Source organism: Nelumbo nucifera, chromosome 2 (genome assembly GCF_055504915.1).
Source record: "Nelumbo nucifera cultivar China Antique chromosome 2, China Antique-T2T, whole genome shotgun sequence".
Lineage (NCBI taxonomy): Eukaryota > Viridiplantae > Streptophyta > Magnoliopsida > Proteales > Nelumbonaceae > Nelumbo > Nelumbo nucifera.
Window position 1 is genome coordinate 45,517,004 of NC_142650.1, and position 20,280 is coordinate 45,537,283.

The 20,280-nt window shown below is 40.4% G+C and overlaps 1 protein-coding gene and 1 pseudogene across 4 annotated transcripts; one reads left to right on the forward strand and one right to left on the reverse strand.

The window, feature by feature from the left end:
* Positions 1 to 5,418: 5,418 nt before the first annotated feature.
* Positions 5,419 to 17,053, reverse strand: LOC104602609 (UDP-xylose transporter 1-like). Of its 4 annotated transcripts, none has more exons than XM_088897929.1 (9): positions 16,798 to 17,053; positions 15,690 to 15,822; positions 14,935 to 15,119; positions 14,648 to 14,715; positions 14,424 to 14,556; positions 14,151 to 14,312; positions 13,728 to 14,006; positions 13,560 to 13,631; positions 5,419 to 6,072 (listed from the first exon to the last, which is right to left on the reverse strand). In XM_088897929.1, the coding sequence occupies exons 2-9, from the start codon at positions 15,808 to 15,810 to the stop codon at positions 5,899 to 5,901; spliced, it is 1,194 nt and encodes a 397-aa protein (XP_088754055.1). In that variant the 5' UTR covers positions 15,811 to 15,822; positions 16,798 to 17,053; the 3' UTR covers positions 5,419 to 5,898. The 4 variants fall into 4 exon arrangements, with proteins under 4 accessions (XP_088754055.1, XP_088754056.1, XP_010264663.1 ...); XM_010266361.3 differs by lacking the exon at positions 5,419 to 6,072 and adding an exon at positions 13,129 to 13,383; XM_088897930.1 differs by lacking the exon at positions 13,728 to 14,006.
* LOC148802161 (serine/threonine-protein phosphatase 2A activator 2-like) lies at positions 10,387 to 12,978 on the forward strand (annotated as a pseudogene).
* Positions 17,054 to 20,280: the final 3,227 nt, after the last annotated feature.

Below are 20,280 nucleotides of genomic sequence, written 5' to 3' on the forward strand. Positions count from 1 at the left end.
TTTTTTGTTTTTTATTTTTATTATTAGAACGACTATCCATTCAAACCGTTCAAGCTGGGAACCAGTCCCTGGGATGATTCCCTGTCCAGTTCAGTTTTAAAAACCTTGATTGATCATTATCAAAGTGTTCTAATGGATAAAGAGTTGAAATAACCATGTTAAAGTTAGGACTTTAGAAAGCTAAGAAGGACGAAATGGTCTTAAAAAATAATATTGGGTAACTTGGAGTTCTAAAAATATTTAAATGAAGGGTTAGACTATGATATTGGAAAAACTTACAGCCAATAAACTGGTATGATAAAGAGATAACCAATCAGGTGGTATCCATTAAAGATTATAGGGTGCTTTGATTGGTGAAAGCTCTTCCCATATCATATCTTTCCCCTATCATAGATTTTCCCTTAAGGCCCCGTTTGCTTTTTGATAAATTATTTACCCAGGCAAATGTATTTATTCGAGTAAGTGTTTCTTAAGAAAGACTTGCCTTATTCATGTTCTTTTATTTCCCATGTAAATAAGACAATGACCATCTTAATCATAAAAATCCATTATTAAAAGGGGCATCTTTGTCCCATTCAAGTATCGACAATTTTACTCTCATGTGAGAAGGTTATTTATCCAACTAGGAGATGGGTATCATTTACCTGGTGATACCCAGGAAAATACACTTTCCCTGATCCCCACATAAATCTGAAAAAAAAAAACATGGGATTTTTAGTCAATAAGAATCAAAATCCCATTGACCAACTTCCCCTTTTCAAAATCCAAAAAAAAAAAAAAAATGCCCCCTAAGTGAATATTCGGTGAAATTAACTTATGGAATGACTCTGTGTGTCTTTTGTAAAATAATAGTGATTGGAGGAATCCATCCAAGCTGTTTTTTTTTTCTGATTTAATTATTTTCCATTCTCTAGTATTATCTCCTAGTACTTGTAGCTTTTACATTTTCAGTTGAAAAAGTAATTCTAACAATTGCGTTGGATAAACTAGATAGCACCATCACCATGAGATCAAACAACAATTCAAAGTGTCACAGGCAATGTGGTATCTATAGTTACAAGTTGCAAGTCCCTGATCAGGCCAATTCAATCAGAAACCATTGAGCAGTGTTAATCCAATCATAACAGAAAACCTCTACAACAATCCTATTCCTATTCCATTGCCTCACTCTATATATATCTAGGATTATATCTTCTCTTTTCTTCTTATTTTAGATACTGATATTTTCCGCTTAAGGAAATAGATGAAAATGATGAATTAACTTCTCATATATGGTAGGCTCCTTGATATTCCCCAGATTATAACTAATTATGTCTGATACCTATAAAGTAATACTTTCTCAAAGAATTTTATATATTCATGTATATCAAAGGAATAAGAAAACCAGATTAGGTACATTAATATTGCTTGTCAAGGGCCACACTGGTTGTTTAATTCCTTTTCCTTCTAAGTTGTACCATCTCTATGACCAATCTGAGATCCCATCCTTTTTCCATCTTTAATTTCTGAATGTGGTTTCTATCAACAAGGTTCGAAATATTGTTATGTATCAGTTGATACATATCGTATCGGGGCCTTCTCGATATGCTCCTATAGGGAATGTACCGGGACAGGCCATGGTTCAGAGGGTAGCTGGCACTTAAACTGATCCCTCTGAACCAATTTAAAAATATATATATATATATATATATATATATATATATATATATATAAAAGCACCGATACAGGCCGGTACACCCTACCGATGTATCGGCATGTATCAACATTTAGAACCTTGCTATCAACAATGATCATGGCTTGTGGTTTCAGTAATATAATCTACTGTTCTCATCATCATTAGACAAGGAAACTTATGGGTTAATTTTTTTATCTACTGTATTTTGATCTTTGAGGATAACTTAGGATTTGAAGATTCTTTAGGTAATTAAACCATTGTTATTTTCATAATTCATCTAATTTAGTTTAGATTTACACATTAGATTAAGTCAAAATGTTTAGGTCTTCTAATGTAGTCAAAGTCCGATACCTGATTCAACATTTTTTGGATAGAAATTCAACATCCAATTTGATTATTTGGGATTTGGATGTTAAAACCTTCATCTGTCAATCCTATTCCTCTTCCATTGCTCATGCATAAGTTGAAAAGAATTAGTTCTTTTAAACTTCGAAAATTCTCTTTATTTTAATGACAATAAAATAGGTTCAGATTTAGTTAAATCCGATCAAAATCCAACTTGATGATCACAACCTTAGATGTGTTCATTCATAGCGGGGGTAGCTTTTATGAAAGGTTAGGTTAGGTTAGCTCAATATACTTAAAATTGGTAATGCAACTTTCTACCACCATCAGTAGTGTGGTTTCAAATCCTTTTATTATCATCTCTCTAAAAGAAAAGAGAATTGTGTAATTGTTTAAAATTATTGATGTGATGTTATACTATTAAATATTACGTGTCGTATAGTTTTGTGATTCACTCCAATTTGCGCGTTAATTAAATTCCAAAATCCAAATGGGAAATGGGGCTCCTCGCTCTCACTCGCCTACTAACCGGCTAGAAAGTACTAATGACATACATTAATTAGGTTTGCGAATGGGTTTTTGCTTACGTGCTCTTTTCTTTTCGTTTCGTATTCTAATTTCCAACTCGCGATTGCATTAGACGATATCAACCATCCACCAACAACCAAACGATGCATCATTCCTTTATGCCAAGTGGCAGGTAAGAGCTTTGGGCTCTGAACAATACAACAGAAGAAGTAATGTTTCGGATATTTGATAAGAACTGATTTAAATATGAAGTTAGGAAGCCATATCTAATATATATGAGGAATGGCAGATTGGCAATGGAGTGGGGATCATACTCTCCGTATCATCCCCGGTTTCAGATGAAGGCAGATTTTTCATCAGGGATCCGAATTTCTAAATTTTTAAAAAATAGATTTATTTAAAATATAAAAATATTTTAAATATTGTATTATAATATATTTTAAATATATAATATAATATAATCGGGTCAAAGCGGAGGTGGAAAATTTACGCTTTCGTCCCCAATTGAGTATCATTATCAATCCCATTTTGGACCTATCCCATCTCCGACCTAATGAGTTCGGAGAAGAAGGTAGCTGATGGGGACAGGGAAGAGCACAAAGCATAAAATTGGTCTTGATAATAAGCACAAATCCTGAAATTTAAACACAATCATATCTTGGTTAGCAGCTAATGTAACTCTTACATCTTAGGTTATAACTTAGAGCATCAAAGGGCAGGCAGGCAGGCCAACAACCAAAAGAAAATAAAAATAAAACTATATATTTTCAGATGTCTCTTCTGAAACATTACAAACTCTAATTTGCTGGCTTCATGATTCTATGTTTTAAGAAATGATCGATGGTAGCTAATTCAAGTTGCCTGTAAACGAATGCCAGCTCTTCTTACCTACCTGTCTCCATTTCTAATATAATATTTTGTTACTTGCTTCTCTGGTCCACCATATAGTCAAGTGATTACTCAAGTAAGGATTAAATTTCCAAAATCGTCTCGATAACACCTGAAGAAATTAATTGATTATTATGTTAATAATATAATTAACATGTTATAATTGCCTTTCTGCATTATACATATGACTTCCATTTCCAAGGAAGTTGAATGAGCTAACATGGTGTGTGGATCAAGGTTAAAAGTATCGTTATAGATAGGGCGTATCGGCTTGTATCAAAATATATATATATATATATATATATATATATAATATTTTTTTTATGTTTTATTTATTTATTTTTTAAATCGATTTAAAAAATTTGATTTAAAGTTTAAACCCTAACCATCCTTTAAACCGTGATCTGACTCAATACAACTCCTGTAAGGACGTATCAAAAAACTATCAGCACCATACAACCTTAGTGTGGGTGGTGGCGTGAGTGGTGAGCTACCACACTGTTTTATCCAACAGAAATAAAAAAGAGGTCGCTCACCAAACAGATTCAGTATTCTGGAATCGTGCCAAAGCTGAATTGTTCACGTAGTAGATCAAGGGCATTGGCCTGAAGACGAGGCCGTCACCTAATGTTGGCTATGGCAACATGAATCTAATAAAAGTGATTCTGACCTGTCACATGGCATGAACCTCCATCGTGGTCGTGGGTGACATATACAATAATCAATAATTGCCACCCGCCTTTAAAGAAAAACTTTTTAGTAGTCCAGCCTGGATCAGGTGCCAACTGATCAATTACAGTATTCTTATGAGGTTGATCAAACATAGGAACAGTCAAGCCGCTCAAACTCACACGCTAAGGAACAACATGAATATTTTTGTTTTCATTTGTTTTTGAAATAGTTACATCAGAAAATAAACAAATAAACAAAAAAAAAAATGTTCTTTAACTCTTATTTTTAAAGTAAAAAACAAGTTCATTTTGTTTTAAAAAATAATACATGTTTTTGTTTTTGAAATCAACAAAAATATTGGTTTTTAAAATAAAAACAATTTTTTTAATATAAAAATTAGGGTAAAATATAAAATCTTTCTCTAAAGTTTCTGACAATTATAAAAACCTTCCTTATAATTTTATTTTAACAAATACTTCCCCTGAATTTTTAAAAAATTTGACATCACTCACTCAGACGAAAAATGTATAAATTTACAAAGTTACCCCTAATTAATGATTAGAGGGTGCCATTTTATATTTGTTAAAGTGAAGCAAAATTTCGTCCGAATGAGGAACATTAACGAGAGGTCCAGCACAGGCTCTCCATGGTTCCACATTGAGATCACCTCCTCCCAAGCTTATCAAGTACATCTCTTTATTAAGTTCTCGTAGTACTCTAACAACTGAAGATGAAGCAAGAGCTTCTGCTATGGAGCCATTTCGCTCTTTGTGTTCTTTCCCCTCTCTTCTCTGTCATTTCCTCCTACCTCCATTCGCATTCAAAGAATAAAATGGCGTGTTGTGGTATCTGCAAATCTCGAGTTCAGTAAAGCTGGACAGTTGATAGAAAGAGAGAGGAGGCAGTTGAGGAACAAGCAGAGACAAAGCAAGTCCACCAATTGGAGAGAAGAGGTTGAGGAGAGGCTGTTGAAGAAACCCAATAAGAGGTACCCTTGTTGGACCGAAGAGCTCAACCTCAAAAACCTCGCTCTCTTGGGTCCTCAATGGTGGGTTGTTTGGGTTTCCAGGGTTACTAGGTCAAGAGGTTGTGGATAGACTAGCTCGCTCCCTCGCCAGAAATTTTATGGACATTGATTTCAAGGTATATGCTCCTTTAGTCAAGGTGAAAAGGAATTTAAAGAATGGCTCTCACTCGATCAAACCAAAGCCCCTCTTTCTTGGTTGTTTCTTAAGATGAGTACTAAACAAGGAGATACACTATTTCATCAAAAAATATGATGGAGTTGGTGGCTTTGTTGGATAAAAAATCCTAACTGTAATCAACAAACAACACCGTTTTAACATTCATTGCAGAACTTAGAAAACAATCACTTCACCTATCTTCGAACATTCAATCGAGAAATTAGACTAAGAAATTGTTGCACTTTTGAAGCTATCTCTGCACACCATTAAACCAGCTGTTGACATAAAACCACTACTCAACCAATCAATCAGAGCTGAGCTAAAAGGTTGCTTTACCGTATGAAAATCTATCCCATCTATATATACAAGATCGAGCAACAAATTTTTACACCAAAGAATCACGGACTCTTGGTTGTTAAATTCCCCCGATCAAGAGTAACAACCGGGTTCCAGACCAATAAATCTGCTCCTGTGGTTATAAAATTGCTTATCTGTTTGCGTTTTTCTTGCCCCAAAAAATACCGTTGTATGTAACCACCTTCGCTCTAAAGAATTAGAAAACCGCTTTTTGCTTCTTCAACGGACCTCTTTAAGCGAGCTTCTATACTACCTCTCATTCCTTTTCGTTCCCTTCTGCCAATTTCCTCCAAACACTCCTGCGAGATCACCAGAGAAGGTCGTTGGGTCGTCTCTTTCGTTGTCTACTTTGTAGCAGGTAGACCTGTTGGTTCGAGTAAACCTGGTAGAAATTTCTGCTTCCTTTTTTTTATTTTCCTCTCCCTTGTGTGACGCATATAGGTGAAGGTGGAGCCGGGAATTTCATCAAAACATCAAAACATGGTTATTTCAATTATTTTGAATGTAAAATAATTTAAGAAGGGTAGAATGAGTATTTGGAAAAAAACTGATGCATCAGTCTAACTTTTTCCGCAGGGGAAGTATTTCTTAAAATGAAACTATATATAAGGATTTTATGATTGTCAGAAACTTCAAGAGGCTTTTATATTTTACCCTAAAAATTATATGATTTGTAGAATAATCAAATGAAAACAGGTTTTCGGAAGCAGATTCAAGAATATATTCTTTGTTTTCAGTTGTGAAACCAAAAAAGTATATACAATCAAGAACACGTTTCTTGTATTTTTATTTTAAAAAATATTTATTTTCAAATAAGATCGTTTTAATTTGTTTTTTAAACTGACAATAATAAAAACAATTCACGTTATAGAACACCCTCCAAATCCTACTTGGTTGACACGCCGATCACTGGACCCAGTACCTGAAAAGCCTAAGATGGTCACTCGGAATCAAGCCTGCCCACTTTAGTCTCTCAGTGGTAAGGTAGCATTGGCTCACCACTGCAGGCTCTCCATGCCGTGGTCAATTCAATAGAAGTAGCACAAACATTTGAAAGTTTGGATCCAATAGGGAGCATAACTTTCGTCTTTTGCAAACTCGCGTTTTCATGGGCAAAGGACCCTCTTAGCTTCCTTGCACTGGGTTTGTGTTACTACTCATGTAACCAACATCTAACCTCTCGGGCCGCATTTTCTCATGTAAATTTTATTAAGGCTGCGTTTGTTTAAAATGTAAATGTGAATCGAGGTAAATTTTATACCCCGGTTATCAAGATTTCTTGTCAAAAAATACATCGAAAATTATACATCGATAAAATCGATGTAAATCTACCTTCCTCTGTCCAACGCTTACCTCGCGTCTCTTCTGTCCAACGCTTCAGGTCTTTGTTCGAACCAAGAAGTGAGAACCAGTGCGATGGCGGCATCCCCAACCGGCGAGTTCTCCATACTCGAAGATGGGTCAGCCGTTCTCAGTAATCTGACTCTCTTTTTAAACGTCGTTAGAACCTGACGGTAAGCTGGCTTCGTGAGGAAGGTTAGTGTGGTCCCGGAGTCTATCACGATGCCACCGTTACCCTGGTTGTCTAAGGCCCAGATGGAGGGGTTGATCGGAAATCCCACGCCGTCGATGAATACGGTCTTGAGCCTTATATAGTAGAACGAGGGAGAGAAAGCAGCGGCATCCTCCACACCGTCAACGGTTACCTCGCGTCTCTTCTGTCCAACACTGCATATCTTCGTTCTAACCAAGAAGAGAGAACCAGTGCGACGACGGCATCCCCCATCAAAGAAATTAAAACAAACTACATCTCCCGCTCGATTGATCGCTGTTGAGTGTTGTCTATTGGTGATAGGAAAAATGGAATCGCAGCAACTGTTGAAGGGGCAGGAGGTGGCCATAGAATCATCCACTGTACCCACCTCTCCTCGTTATCCAACGCCACATGCAGTCACCTTTCACCTCTCGGCTACCACCCCAGCCTCTGTCCCGCCATCAACCTCCCTCCAAACAACTCCCAACAAGCCATCATCCTCGCTCCCGTCCCTCAATCTCAAAAAGTCTTTGCCATCTCTCCTCCTTACTCCTTCCAAGTTCCTACCAAGAAGATAACCAACCCAGATGACATTCGCCACTTCCACGACTCTCTTTCCGGCAAGAATTTCCTGGGCTTTGTCGTCGTCCTTAGTGAGTCCATCCACGGCCACAAAATTTCCAACCGCTACCACCAATCTCAAATTGTAAATTCCATCGTCACCCTCCTCAAAACACTTCTCCGTTGGGTCGACGAGATCCCACCGGTGCAACAGTCCTCCCGAAATGGTAACTAATGAATTGATTTTTGGTTGATGGCCAACTTTTTGGGCTAAGTACCTCGTCATTTGGTTTGCTTTCAAGTGGCCGACGACTCAGAGGCCGAAGTGGAGCTGCCTAGGTGCCGAGCTGCCTGTGAGGTGCCGAACTGCCTAGGTGCCGAGCTGCCTGTGAGGGGCTGGGCTGACCAGGTGGAGGGCTGCCTGTGAGATGCCGAGCTGCTAAGGAGCTGAGTTGCCCAGCTGGCGAGCTGGATTGATGAGCTTCGTTGATCTTTAGAGACATGCAAGGAACCAAATGTCAGAGGACCCGGGGTGGCTAATCTGGTGAGGTCGCTCCGATGCTTAAGTCAGTACTCTCATAGTAGACTGCGAGCTAAAAATCATAAAGTATGAGAACTAGATTTTTCTTACTTGCTTGCTTGCTCACCTTGCCTTCTGGGGTTGGTGCCTTTATATAGCCATTGTTTGGCGTGGGCTTCACGCACCATATTAGAGATTTCTGCAAGGTCATCTAAGTGGTTTGAGATTCCTGGAGGTAACCGCCATGCACGTTGACCACTCTCCAGATCGTTCGGCACGTGGACCAACTTCCAAGGATCATGGGAGTGTGAGGATATGCATGCCGAATTCGTCGGCGAGCACGTCTTACAAGTCACCAGGTCGGCGCGTGTGCCAGGTCGCGCCTGAGCCAAGCCACCAGGTCGGTGCTTGTGGCAGGCCGCCAGGTCGTGCCTGGGCCAGGCCGCCAAGTCGTGCTTGTGCTAGGCTACGAGCTCAGTGCCTGTGCCAAGCCGCCAAGTCGTGCCTGTGCTAGGCTACCAACTCGGTGCCTGTGCCAAGCTGCTAGGTCGTGCCTGTACTGGGCTGCCAGCTCGTGCCAGGACCAGGCTGCTAGGCCGTGCCAGGGCCAGGCTGTCAAGCCGCGCCTGGGCCGCCAGGTAAGACACCATTAACTTGGCAAAGGCAAGTTGTTGCCAAAGTGGTTCTGGGTGTCACCTAGTTGTTCTGAGGTGTCATGTGTCACAATATCATTGGAGGGCCAAATCCGCCCTCATCATTTGCCCCCTACTCCCGAGTTGAGAGTAACTCGGCGAAGGGAGTAAATTTCTCCTTTTGTCCTGGAATGGGTAATTCGATGAGCTCGTAAGTGTCGATTCAATTCCTTAGGCTCTGGGAGCGACTCGCAGTTCGCTCATTGATTTTGCTCATGTCGAAGAGGCGATTGGGTCTTATGTGGTGAGGAGGTCTTCGCTAGTTCGGTATTTTGGCCCTTAGGCTCTAGGAGCGACCCGTGGTCCACTCTCCTTGATCTTGCCCATGCTGAAGAGGCAACTAGGTCTTATGTGGTGCCGAAGTCTTTGCCATTTTGGCACCTTAGCCCTTAGGCTCTGGGAGCGACTCGTAGTCCACTCTCCTTGATTTTTCCCATGCCGAAGAGACGACTGGGACTTATCGCAGTGCCGAGGTCTTTCATCAGTTCGCCAGTTCGCGCTTGGGCCAGGCCGCTAGGTCGGTGCCTGGGCCAGGCTGCTAGGTCGTGCCAGGGCCAGGTCGCGCCTATGCCAGACCACGCTAGGGCTAGGTTGTGCCTGTGCCGGGCCACGCCAAGTCAGCTCCTTAAAACTACGACTGCACTGCATCAGCCTCGTTAGTGACGTCGGTTACCCACTCCTACAAGAAGCTACTAGGAGCTCGACCTACGGGGACAACACTACTGAATTTAGGTCACCAGATCGCACGGGAGCCTTGGAAGGCTCGACCGACAGGGGCGTCCATGCAATCTGTTGGCCGCCTACTCCCGCGGAAGCCATGAAGAGCTCATCTTTGTAGAGGGTGCCTCGCGAAGAGGACTGATGAGGCTTTATTCGAGTTGAAATAAAGTTGGTAGAGCTGCTTAGTCTGTTAGCCATCAACTTCCTACATATTCTTTGAGTTCATAAAAATTGGAAACTAGAAAGTAAGAACTTTTAGTTTCTGAAAGGTGAGAATTTAGCTTTTACCCTTTCGGAGGATGAGAACTTAGCTTTTTGTAGCATTTCCCACAGACGACGTTAATGGATGAATCGATTTTTGGTTGATGGCCAACTTTTTGGGCTAAGTACCTCGTCATTTGGCCTGCTTCCAAGTGGCCGATGACTCAGAGGCCGAAGTGGAGCTACCTAGGTGCTGAGCTGCCTAGGCACCGACCTGGTGGCCTAGCCCAGGCGCAACCTGGCAGCCTGGCACAGGCACGACCTAGTGGCCTGGCACAGGCACCGACCTGGCGGCCTGGCCTAGGCGCGACTTGGCGACCTGGCACACGCGTTGACCTGGCGACTTGTAAGGCGTGTTCGCCGACGAATTCGACATGCATATCCTCACACTCGCACGATCCTTAGAAGTTGGCCCACGTGCCGAACGATTTAGAGGGTGGTCAACGTGCATGGCGGTTACCTCCAAGAATCTCAAACCACTTAGACGACCTCGCAGAAATCTCGGATATGGTGCGTGAAGCCCACGCCAAACAATGCATATATAAAGACACAAACTCCAGAAGGCAAGGTGAGCAACCAAGCAAGTAAGAAAAGTCTAGCTCTCATACTTTGTGATTTTTAGCTCACAGTCTACTATGAGAGTACTGACTTAAGCATCGGAGCGACCTCGCTGGATTAGCCACCTCGGGTCCTTTGACATTTGGTTCCTTGCAGGTCTCTAAAGAGCAACGAATCTCATCAATCTAGCTCGCTAGTTGGACAACTCGGCTCCTAGGCAGCTCGGCACCTCACAGGCAGCCCTCCACCTGGTCAACTCAGCACCTCATAGGCTGCTCGACACCTAGGCAGCTCCACTTCGGCCTCTAAGTCATCGGCCACTTGGAAGCAAAACAAATGATGAGGTACTTAGCCCAAAAAATTGGCCATCAACCAAAAATCAATTCATCAATAACTACTCTTATCGGGATTGGCACGACCGTATGATTGAAAATGTTGAATCCTTGATGCTTCAATTTCTCCGTGACGATCTCCAATTTGCCACCCTCGAGCTCATTCCCTACTTCACCGATAGTTTCGGTAATTCAAGCCGCATCGACTACGGCACGGGCCATGAGACCAATTTCGCTGCTTGGCTCTATTGCCTAGCTAGGCTAGGGCTTCTAAAAGAAAATGATTACTAAGCAGTTCTTTCTCGAGTATTCGTGAAGTATCTCAAGTTGATGAGAAAGTTGCAGACGGTTTAGTGTCTGGAGCCGACAGGTTCACATGGCGTTTGGGGTCTGGACAACTACCATTTCCTTCCTGCCATTCATCTTTGGCTCATCTCAGTTGATCGACCACAAGTAAGTATATGAAGCCCAAGTCCATTCATAATCAGGATATATTAGATAACTTTTCGCATGAGTATCTCTATCTCTCCTGTATTTCCTTTGTGAGGAAGGTTAAGAAAGGACTTTTCGCTGGGCACTCGCCATTGCTTAAGATGGCGGTATACTTAAGATGTACAAGGTGGAGGTTTTGGAGAAGGTCCCCATCATGCAGCATTTCCTATTCAGAGGGCTCATTAAATGGGACCAGGGTGATCCATGAACCAGCTTTTTCAGTTGGACATTTGCATCTGTAGTTCATCAAGCTTCAGGGATCGATCACATCAGGTAAACTCAGACATACCTGCGGAGCCAAAACTTCATCACTGATGCACAACAACAATGGATGTACAGATCGATGCATGCATGGGAGGGATTTGATTTTGTTTCTTGTACATCAAGTAAACTCAGACATACCTGTGGAGCCAAAACTTCATCAGTGATGCAGCGGCTGTTGCTCTATTGAGACCTAGTTTTTATGCGAAAAGCAGCAGTAGTAAATTTTTTTACACCCTAGACAACCAAAGAAGATAAGTGTACATTTTCAAAATCAACGGGATTTAATTTCCACCAATCACTAAATCGGTTCATTTTTTTCATGGAATAAAATTTGAATTTACACTTCAAACAAATGCTGACTAAGGTAATCTATGTTGATGTTGTGCGATGACTGTTCCCTATTGGCGGATGACTTGGCTTCCAGTCGGATGGCGAGTTAAGTAAATCTGTAGAATAAGATCAGGGAACACGACGGCGGCACCACGAGCCGCGCACACGCACACTAGCAGCAGCAACAGAGCAGGGCCCACACGACAGCTCATAGGGTGGGCCCACCCTTATCCGGACACGTCAAGAGATCGCGCCTTATCCCATTCTCCCTTATCTTATCCCCTAGTCTTAGAAGGAATTGTAGTACCATTAAAAGTAAGTAGCCTAATTAGAAGTAGGAGTTTGAGTCCGCTAGGACTAGCCTAGCCTAATCCAACAAGGAAACCTCCTCTTGTAATCGCCTATTTAAGGAGGCGCCATTATTGAATAAAGGTATCGAACTTTTCAGTCAAGCAAGGGAGTAAAGGAGAGTTCGGTGATCTCTTGGACAAATCACCCACTAGATAGACAAAATAGGGCCGCTATGCAAGGCCAAGGGCAAGGAAAGGTCTGAGGCTCCAAAGGCGGAACGACCCGTGACACGATCCTACGCTCGGGCCCATAACATGATCTCGAGGGATTCGAGAGTTGTTGGAGAGACCTCTGGAGTTGGTTACGTGTCGATTTGAGTTGTTGGTTCTGAACTGGTACTTCGGCCTTTTAATTTCGAACTAGCTTGAGTACCGAGGTGCCTCGATGCCGAGGTGAGACCTGCATCAAGGTGGCTCTGCTCCGAGGTGATCCTTAAGCCATGGCCTTTGTACCAATGTGACTGAATACGCAAGCTCCATTGTTGCAAACTAAACTTGTCAGGCTGAATTGTCATCTCTTGGTCAGATCGTATCCACGTGTCCCCTTTTTACTAGGTCAGGCCAAATCACCCTTCATCATATGTCATGCGTAGCATATATAAAAGACAAACGGCCCATTCTAATAAAAAATAAAAAATGGCCAAAACCATTAAACAGTTCAAATGGTTTGACCACCTGGATCAGCAATTTACTAACCAAATCAATAATTTTTGGCAAAATAACGGTTCTAAATTAAAATGGACCAGTTCCCAACTTTCCAGTCTGACTATCCAATCCGGTCCGGTCCAGTTTTAAAATCTAATGCTACATACAACAAACAAAATTGACCAAATGAAGTCGAATAGAGTGATTGCTGGCGTCTTAATGAGCAAAAAATGATATGTTTATATTATAATCATGCATATTATACATAAGCAACGTGCTTTCATTAAGTAGGCACATTAATTCATTAGATAATGTCATACAAAAGAACTAAAGCAAGATATAGAATCCAAGGGTGAAGACTGAAGAGTCGAGGAAAGGTCGACGTCAACATTAACTTTTCGTTAGGTAGAACATAAGACACCCTGACGTGTTTGTCACTCATTTGGCCCCAAAACAATAACTAAAAGTTATGGCACTGCGAAGAGGAAGGCCCAATGAACGAAGAATTTGAAATCTTATTTAAAGAATCATATAATCATTTACACCTACACTCTTCAAAATATCTGAAAGGCTTTTTTAACCTTTTTTTTTTTAATATCTACTATCTTGTTTTAAAATTTAAACAAGGGAATCCTTGGAAGACTTGTTTACCTCATGACTTTCTTTATCTTGGAGGCCCATATTCTTACCCCCCAGCAGAGGCGCAGTTTCTTTGTCTTTGATCTGTATCAACATCAACACCAAATTCTTCAGTTCTAATTCCAGTAAAAGTTGTTCTATAATGTGTTTGTGTGTGCTTGGAGAGAGAGAGAGAAGAACCTGAGAAACAACTGTCAACAAAAGGTCAGCAGCCTGTTTCTTTTTATTTTCATGTGTGCAGAAGTAGGAATACAAGCCCATCCCAAAAATGGCAATGAAGATGCCAATAATGTTCCTTTCAGTAAAGGGGTCATGTAGCAATGTATATCCAAAGCCGAGAACGAGACAAGTCTTTAGATGGCCAAGCACTTGGTACGTCACTGGGGATGTTTTGCCTATTACCAAGAAGGTGCTAAAGTTCACAGACACTGATATCAAGCATGAAAGGATGATGAATGTCTGCATATATATTAAAGGTTTAATGCATCATGATATATCCAACCAACCCATAGGACGTACGTAAAACAGTCATCATGCATCTTCACAAATAATAAGATGCATGATCATGAGGAATATAATTAAATTAAGATATATGGGTCATACCAAGACCAGTGGGGAGTATCTGAAGGCAAAAACATTTTGCTTAGTGAGGCACTGATCTAAAAAGGGACCTGAGACGAAAAGTATAGCCGCTTGAAATGGCGCAGACTGGTAGAGCAGCTGCGTAGACGATACATTGAGCCTCTTTTGTATGGTGTTTGTTAACTATGTACTGGTTAATGATACAATTACGTACGGGAAAAATATTGCTGGAAAAGAAAGGAAAGAAAAAATGGTGTACATATGATATATATGCATGAAAATTGGAAAGGATACAATTTGACCAACACATGTTGTTGCAATAGCCAGAATTGAAAGGATGGATCCAAGGAGATTGAGTTGGAGATCAGTTATGGATGCAATTCCTACTCCAACAAGCAAAAGCAAAAGTGAAAACTTTATCTTCTGGCTGCAAAAATAAAATATTTATAGCATTAATAAATGAGAAACTGTTTTATTAAAAAATAAATAAATAACTAATTGTCTCATCAACACCCAACCTGAATTGCTTTTTTAGGAAGACAGTCTCCAATAACACAGTGAAGGGTATAATTGCAAGTTTTGTCATCTGCAAAAACAAAAATCAATTGCCCCACGCAACGCCAATTGAACGGTTACAACATACAATTAGAAATAATTGCAAATTCATTAACACTACTCTTTGCTTGTTTAAATAAAATAATGCATGTGATCATTTGTATTGTAACACCATCTGAATATATCTAATCTGATAACAGCAGCAAGTAAGAAATTAAATTGAAAGATGGATGGAATGAGGAGGGGAGACCTGGTAGAAGCCAACGGAGTTGAACCCAAGGCTTAAGTTGAGGAGTCCAATGGATACACCATTCAGAATGCCAAACAGCATCACAGTCTTCATGTCAATGGACTTGCTCTCGAACACATTGAAGCGTTGTGCCACGTGAAGAGTGCAAAACGTAACCATGAGATGCCAGCTAGTCAGGCTTGTAGCTGCAATGTAATTATTGTATATATATACACCACAGTCAGTCAGTCGGTCACACAACACACATGTATACATTTTATCTGAGCTTGAAAACCTGCACCTTGGCCCATGGACCTGGACGCCAAGGACCTACACTGTTTTGTCGCCCTGATAGGACTCTCACTCGTCACTCCAGGTAAGCCATTTAGCTTTCTTTGACTGGGAGAGTTTAGAGACTTAGAGGTCAGGCTCGGATAGTGCTCGACGTTTAGAGACTTCGTGGAGTTGAAGATTTCCACCGAGCCGGTAGCACGTTCCAGTCAAAATTAATTATATATCAACAGCTAAACTTTGATTGCATAAGAAATAAGAACAAATGGACAATGATAAGTTTTTTTTTTTTTTTTCTCATTCAGAAATTAGTTGTAGTTATGTAGGTCTGTCTAACCCTAGTCAAGCCAATCCAAGATGCCAGAAAATCCTTTCTAAAATTTGAGCATTGCGATTTGGAGTTGGAAGTTAACATCTATTTCATTTAAACGGACTAATAGGACCCATTATATATATATGAACAATGAAAGATAAAGACTACATACCAAATGGGAAACCGAGATTGCTCATCAAAGCTTTGTTGCAGATGACAATGGCCACTGATGATGCCACGGATAGAACCAGAGCTCCGATAACACCCAGTTGTAAGCTTGGTGTATCACCCATTTTGCTAAAAGCCTAAAACACAAAACAATAAAGAATAGAGAGAAGGCAGCACTGTCACAGAAGGACCCCAATGGATAAAATTCTTATTGAGGTTAAAATTAGAGCTCTTTTACGGAGGACTTTCTTGGAAAAATAATGGAACTGCAAGCTACATTGAATGAATTGAAATGAAAATTTGCGGATCGAAAAGGATTTCAACTGGGGCCATAAAGACCTCTAAACCAGTGGGCATAATTAATTTGACATTTGTCCTTTATTCAGAGGATCAAGACCCAGTGACCCACCATCAAATGGATTAATGCACCATGGACATGATGGGTTGGACCAAAAATCAGCTCCAATTGAAACAAAGGGAAAAAAAAGGTTCTGTGATTAGCAGTAGCAGGGGATGAGTCGTCATCTGATGGATGATGGGTCATCCTGCTATTCTAAATATGCAGCAATTTGCATTTGGGCCTAAGATAGAACCAGCATGAATATTAACATGATCATTGATGAGATGACTATACTAATAACAATTAATGATATCATTTGGGCATTCTCAATGGCAATATCACTCCTGTTCTGCTACAAACAAAGGCGTGTACAACGGGCTACGTAACCAATCAAGAGTGGGCCCCTATATAGCCGGTAGCCCTACTACCCTAACACATTGTAATGTAAACAGTAAACGGGATCTGCCTTTGTTTGTATAGCAGATCCCGGCCCGGAAGGCCGGAATCATCATTTTGATTTTAAAACCTGAACTTGATCGCCGCACGAGAATATCAACTGGTATACTATGCCTGAGTATTTTGTGAAGAAGAAGAAGAAGAAGAAGCATCACATTAAGCTTTGAAATTGAAAAACGGAAAAGAAAAGTCATTAAAAGTTGAAACATATTCCAGGGAGAGAGATAGTAGCTGCAGCACTTTGAAATACTGAAAATTCCTTTATATACTGTAGCTCTTACTACTCCTATACAAGTCCTTGAAGAAATTAGCTTACCAGCTGTAGTACTTATAGTCCTTCCTTACAGGCTACAGCTCAATGGGATCACCCCAGCCAAAAGTACCGTGGGAGCTCCTTTCAATCACTGAACGATGTAAAAGCTACAGACCAGGCATCTCATTAACTGGACTCACTGAACCGTCGACAAGGTATCAGGATCCCGGGTGGAAAATTGAGGGTGGATATTTGCCACTGTCCGGCGAGGATGGACGCGCGGAAGAGATGGATGGAGCTCAAAACAAAGGTTCAGAACTCTCAGAGAGAGAGAGAGAGAATATAGCTTTTTACTTTTGCTTTGCGCGCCCTTTTATTTTAGATTTTGTGAGGTTGGTGCTTGGTAGTGACGCCGTCAGTGTTGGAGTCTGTTAGTAAAATTATTTTCTTTTTCTGCAGCTGGCAGGCGCGGCCACTTGGAGAAGGATGTGACGGAAGATGAACCGATTAGACGGCCTTTTCCTAATTTCCCCCTTTGCCATTAAAAGAATCAGTTTTACAACTTCAGTGACGATAATGCCCCTGCTACACTTCAAGAATTCCATATTGTATATGTATAATCCATCACGTATCATTAAAACTAGTGCCTGTCTCCACGCATCGGGATTGGGCACCATACTATTTGATAAATAACTACTTATGGTATTTGCTTTGTATTTTCAAACCGGCTTTGACCCACACAGTTGAACCGCTGACATAATTTATTAAAAATTTTATAATAAAAAATAATATATGCGTTCATAATTTCATGCATGAATTGCATTATAATTTGCATTGTTTTTTTATTGAAGATGGCATTTGTTAACCTAGGAATTGAAGATGGCGATTATATATCATTTGCAAGGTATCTTCTTCATCTCCTTGCGAAGTCCACTTGTTCCTTTTTTTTCCTTTCTCTCTTTTGTATAATACGAACAAGTTTCCTACAACTGTTAATTTCTTCTGTATTAGCTTTTCCTTTCTCTCTTCTGTATTAGCCGTTAACGTTCTTCAGTATATCACTGAGAAGCTTTCTGAAGAACCCATTTGCAAGCTATGCTTGGCTTAGTTTTTGAGAAGATTTTGATTCATTAGGGAGGGGTGCTGGCTTATTTCTCTCTCTCTCTCTAGTTATTTGTCACCAGGTACACAGTGATGCCACTGCATATACAGACATCCTTCATCAATTATTCCCTTCTTTTTCATCAGTTTGGAGGGGAACAGAGGACACAGAAGGGTATTAAAGTCCTCATAATTCATAAAGCTGGTTTTGCATTGTGGTAATATACAAGAGCCTTAATTATTCCCTTCTTTTTTGTGAGAAAGAGCCTTGATAGTCAAGTAAGTAAGGTAGGACTGTAGGATAATGTGATAAACATTTAATTCTTTCTTTCTGGGGAGAGGTATCTAGCATTGCAAGCAAAGTTTGCCATCCCCAAGTTCAATATTTGGTTGGTGAAGAAACTTCAATCTCACTCAAAGAACCTTTCCATGACCTCTAAACATCAGCAGCCAGGGAAAGATAGAGAAGCCCCTCTCTTATATTCCTCATCCTTTACTGACCACTCCTACAATTTGGCACACCATTGAGCCAACAAGTGATAATAAAATAATTAATTATATACATGTATACATTTTTTTTTCATTTAATTGGGAGATAATAAAGTCGACGTATATCTTAATCTTCGTTACATGACATAAAGTTGTTGAACAAAATGTCATAAAAAGGTGTGCATTAATTCTTAAATAGTTAGCAAATGGTTAATTACTTAAAAGGGATATTGCTAACCATTCAAGATTTTTTTTAATACATCAAAAGAATTTTTTAAATGGTTAGTGATGGTGCACGATCTGATGCTCCATGTTGGCAAATAGCTCAGACGGTCGATTGGTCAAACTGCAAGAAAGTGATGATCAGAGTATCCAGGATAGTCACTCCGATGTTTAAGTCAACGAAAAGTTTTGGAAGAGCTAAAAGTAAGAAAACTAGAGAGTTAGTGAATTGTGAGAGTTAAATCGCGCGTACATTTTCTGTAAATGGAGATGACTTTATATAGGCTACCTGCCATGAAGCTCACGAAACGCGTCCGAGATCTTAAATCTATCTGATTCAAATGTGGTTTCATGCCCAGAGATAGACTCTGCGTAAGCAGGTAGTGTCTATCCAGTCGCATCTGAAGTGGGTGGCGTGATAACCGGCTCTTCCGATGTGGCGTCGTGATATCGGGGAAATAAAAAACGATAACCTACTAAATGAGGAAGTCACCTGGCACGTTAGGCAAGTCACTAGCTGAATTCGGGTTAGGTTGGTGGAAGCAGGTCGCCTCTTACGCTGACCTGATGTTTTGCCAGGCTATTCGCAGTTCGATTTGCTGAGGTCATCAAAGTGGGTGTCCAAGGTGCTCCTGAAGTTTGCTTATATCTGAAATATTTTGAGATGGCACGTATCATCACATAAATGGAGGGCCAAGTTGCCCCTCATCGGTTAGCAAAATCTTCATGTGGTCTCCCTAAGAGGAGTATTAAGTTGTGTTGAACCTTTCAAAACTGTCACACTGGTCTTAGAAACTTGCCCAGGTATATTTACCCAAAAAAATTAAAAAGAAATAAAAAGAAACTTGCCCACTATAGACATCAGATCCTAGGCAGTCGGTTCGTAGGTAGAGGTATATTCGGATTTTCCAGCTGCTAGATCCGGGACCGGGACCATCATAATGTAGACAGAGGCCGATTGATGTACTTGCCTCCAACAAACAAGTTAATTGGGGTTGTAGTTTTTTTTTTCGCTGTTATACCCAAATGAAGTGCACATGCAATACTGCATGTGGGAGAGTTGGATTCAAGGAGTTGAAGACTCGAAGTAAATTATTTTATATTATTTCGTATATCTTTGAACCTAATTGTCTATTGTATGAGGCAATTAATATATGGAATGTAGATTAATTGATTGATGCATGTTTCTTATTTTTTTGGGGGCTCGCATTTTCACAAGGTAATGCTGCAACCATGGTGAGAGCAGAGTAGCAGACGTAAACCCAGAAGGCTCCCAAAGGCGGAGCTGACGAGCTCTAAAGCCTCTAATTGTTTCTTTCCTATGCCGTTGTTTCTCCCACCAAGAACTCAGCCGTCGACGCTTTAGAAGAAGAATACAATACACATTGTTGAATGTGTTGCAGGGTTGCTGGATCCATGTTAACGGCAACAGTAGGGTTTTCGTTCTGAGCCTGAGATGTATTTTGACATTTTAAGCACGATAAATAAACCGGTACCATCAAATTTTGGAAAATCGTGAATCAAAACCACCGATTCGGTTCATCAGTTTCTCGTTTTTTAATATTTATAATATATTATAAATATATATATATATATATACATTGTCGGTTCGATTAACCAAAATTTGCATCTATCTGCATCTAATCATATCTTTAGATTCAAATCCTATTTCGAGCAAAAGAGGGAAGGATTAATAATTCATTTTGGATTAATTTTATACATTAACCATAGGAT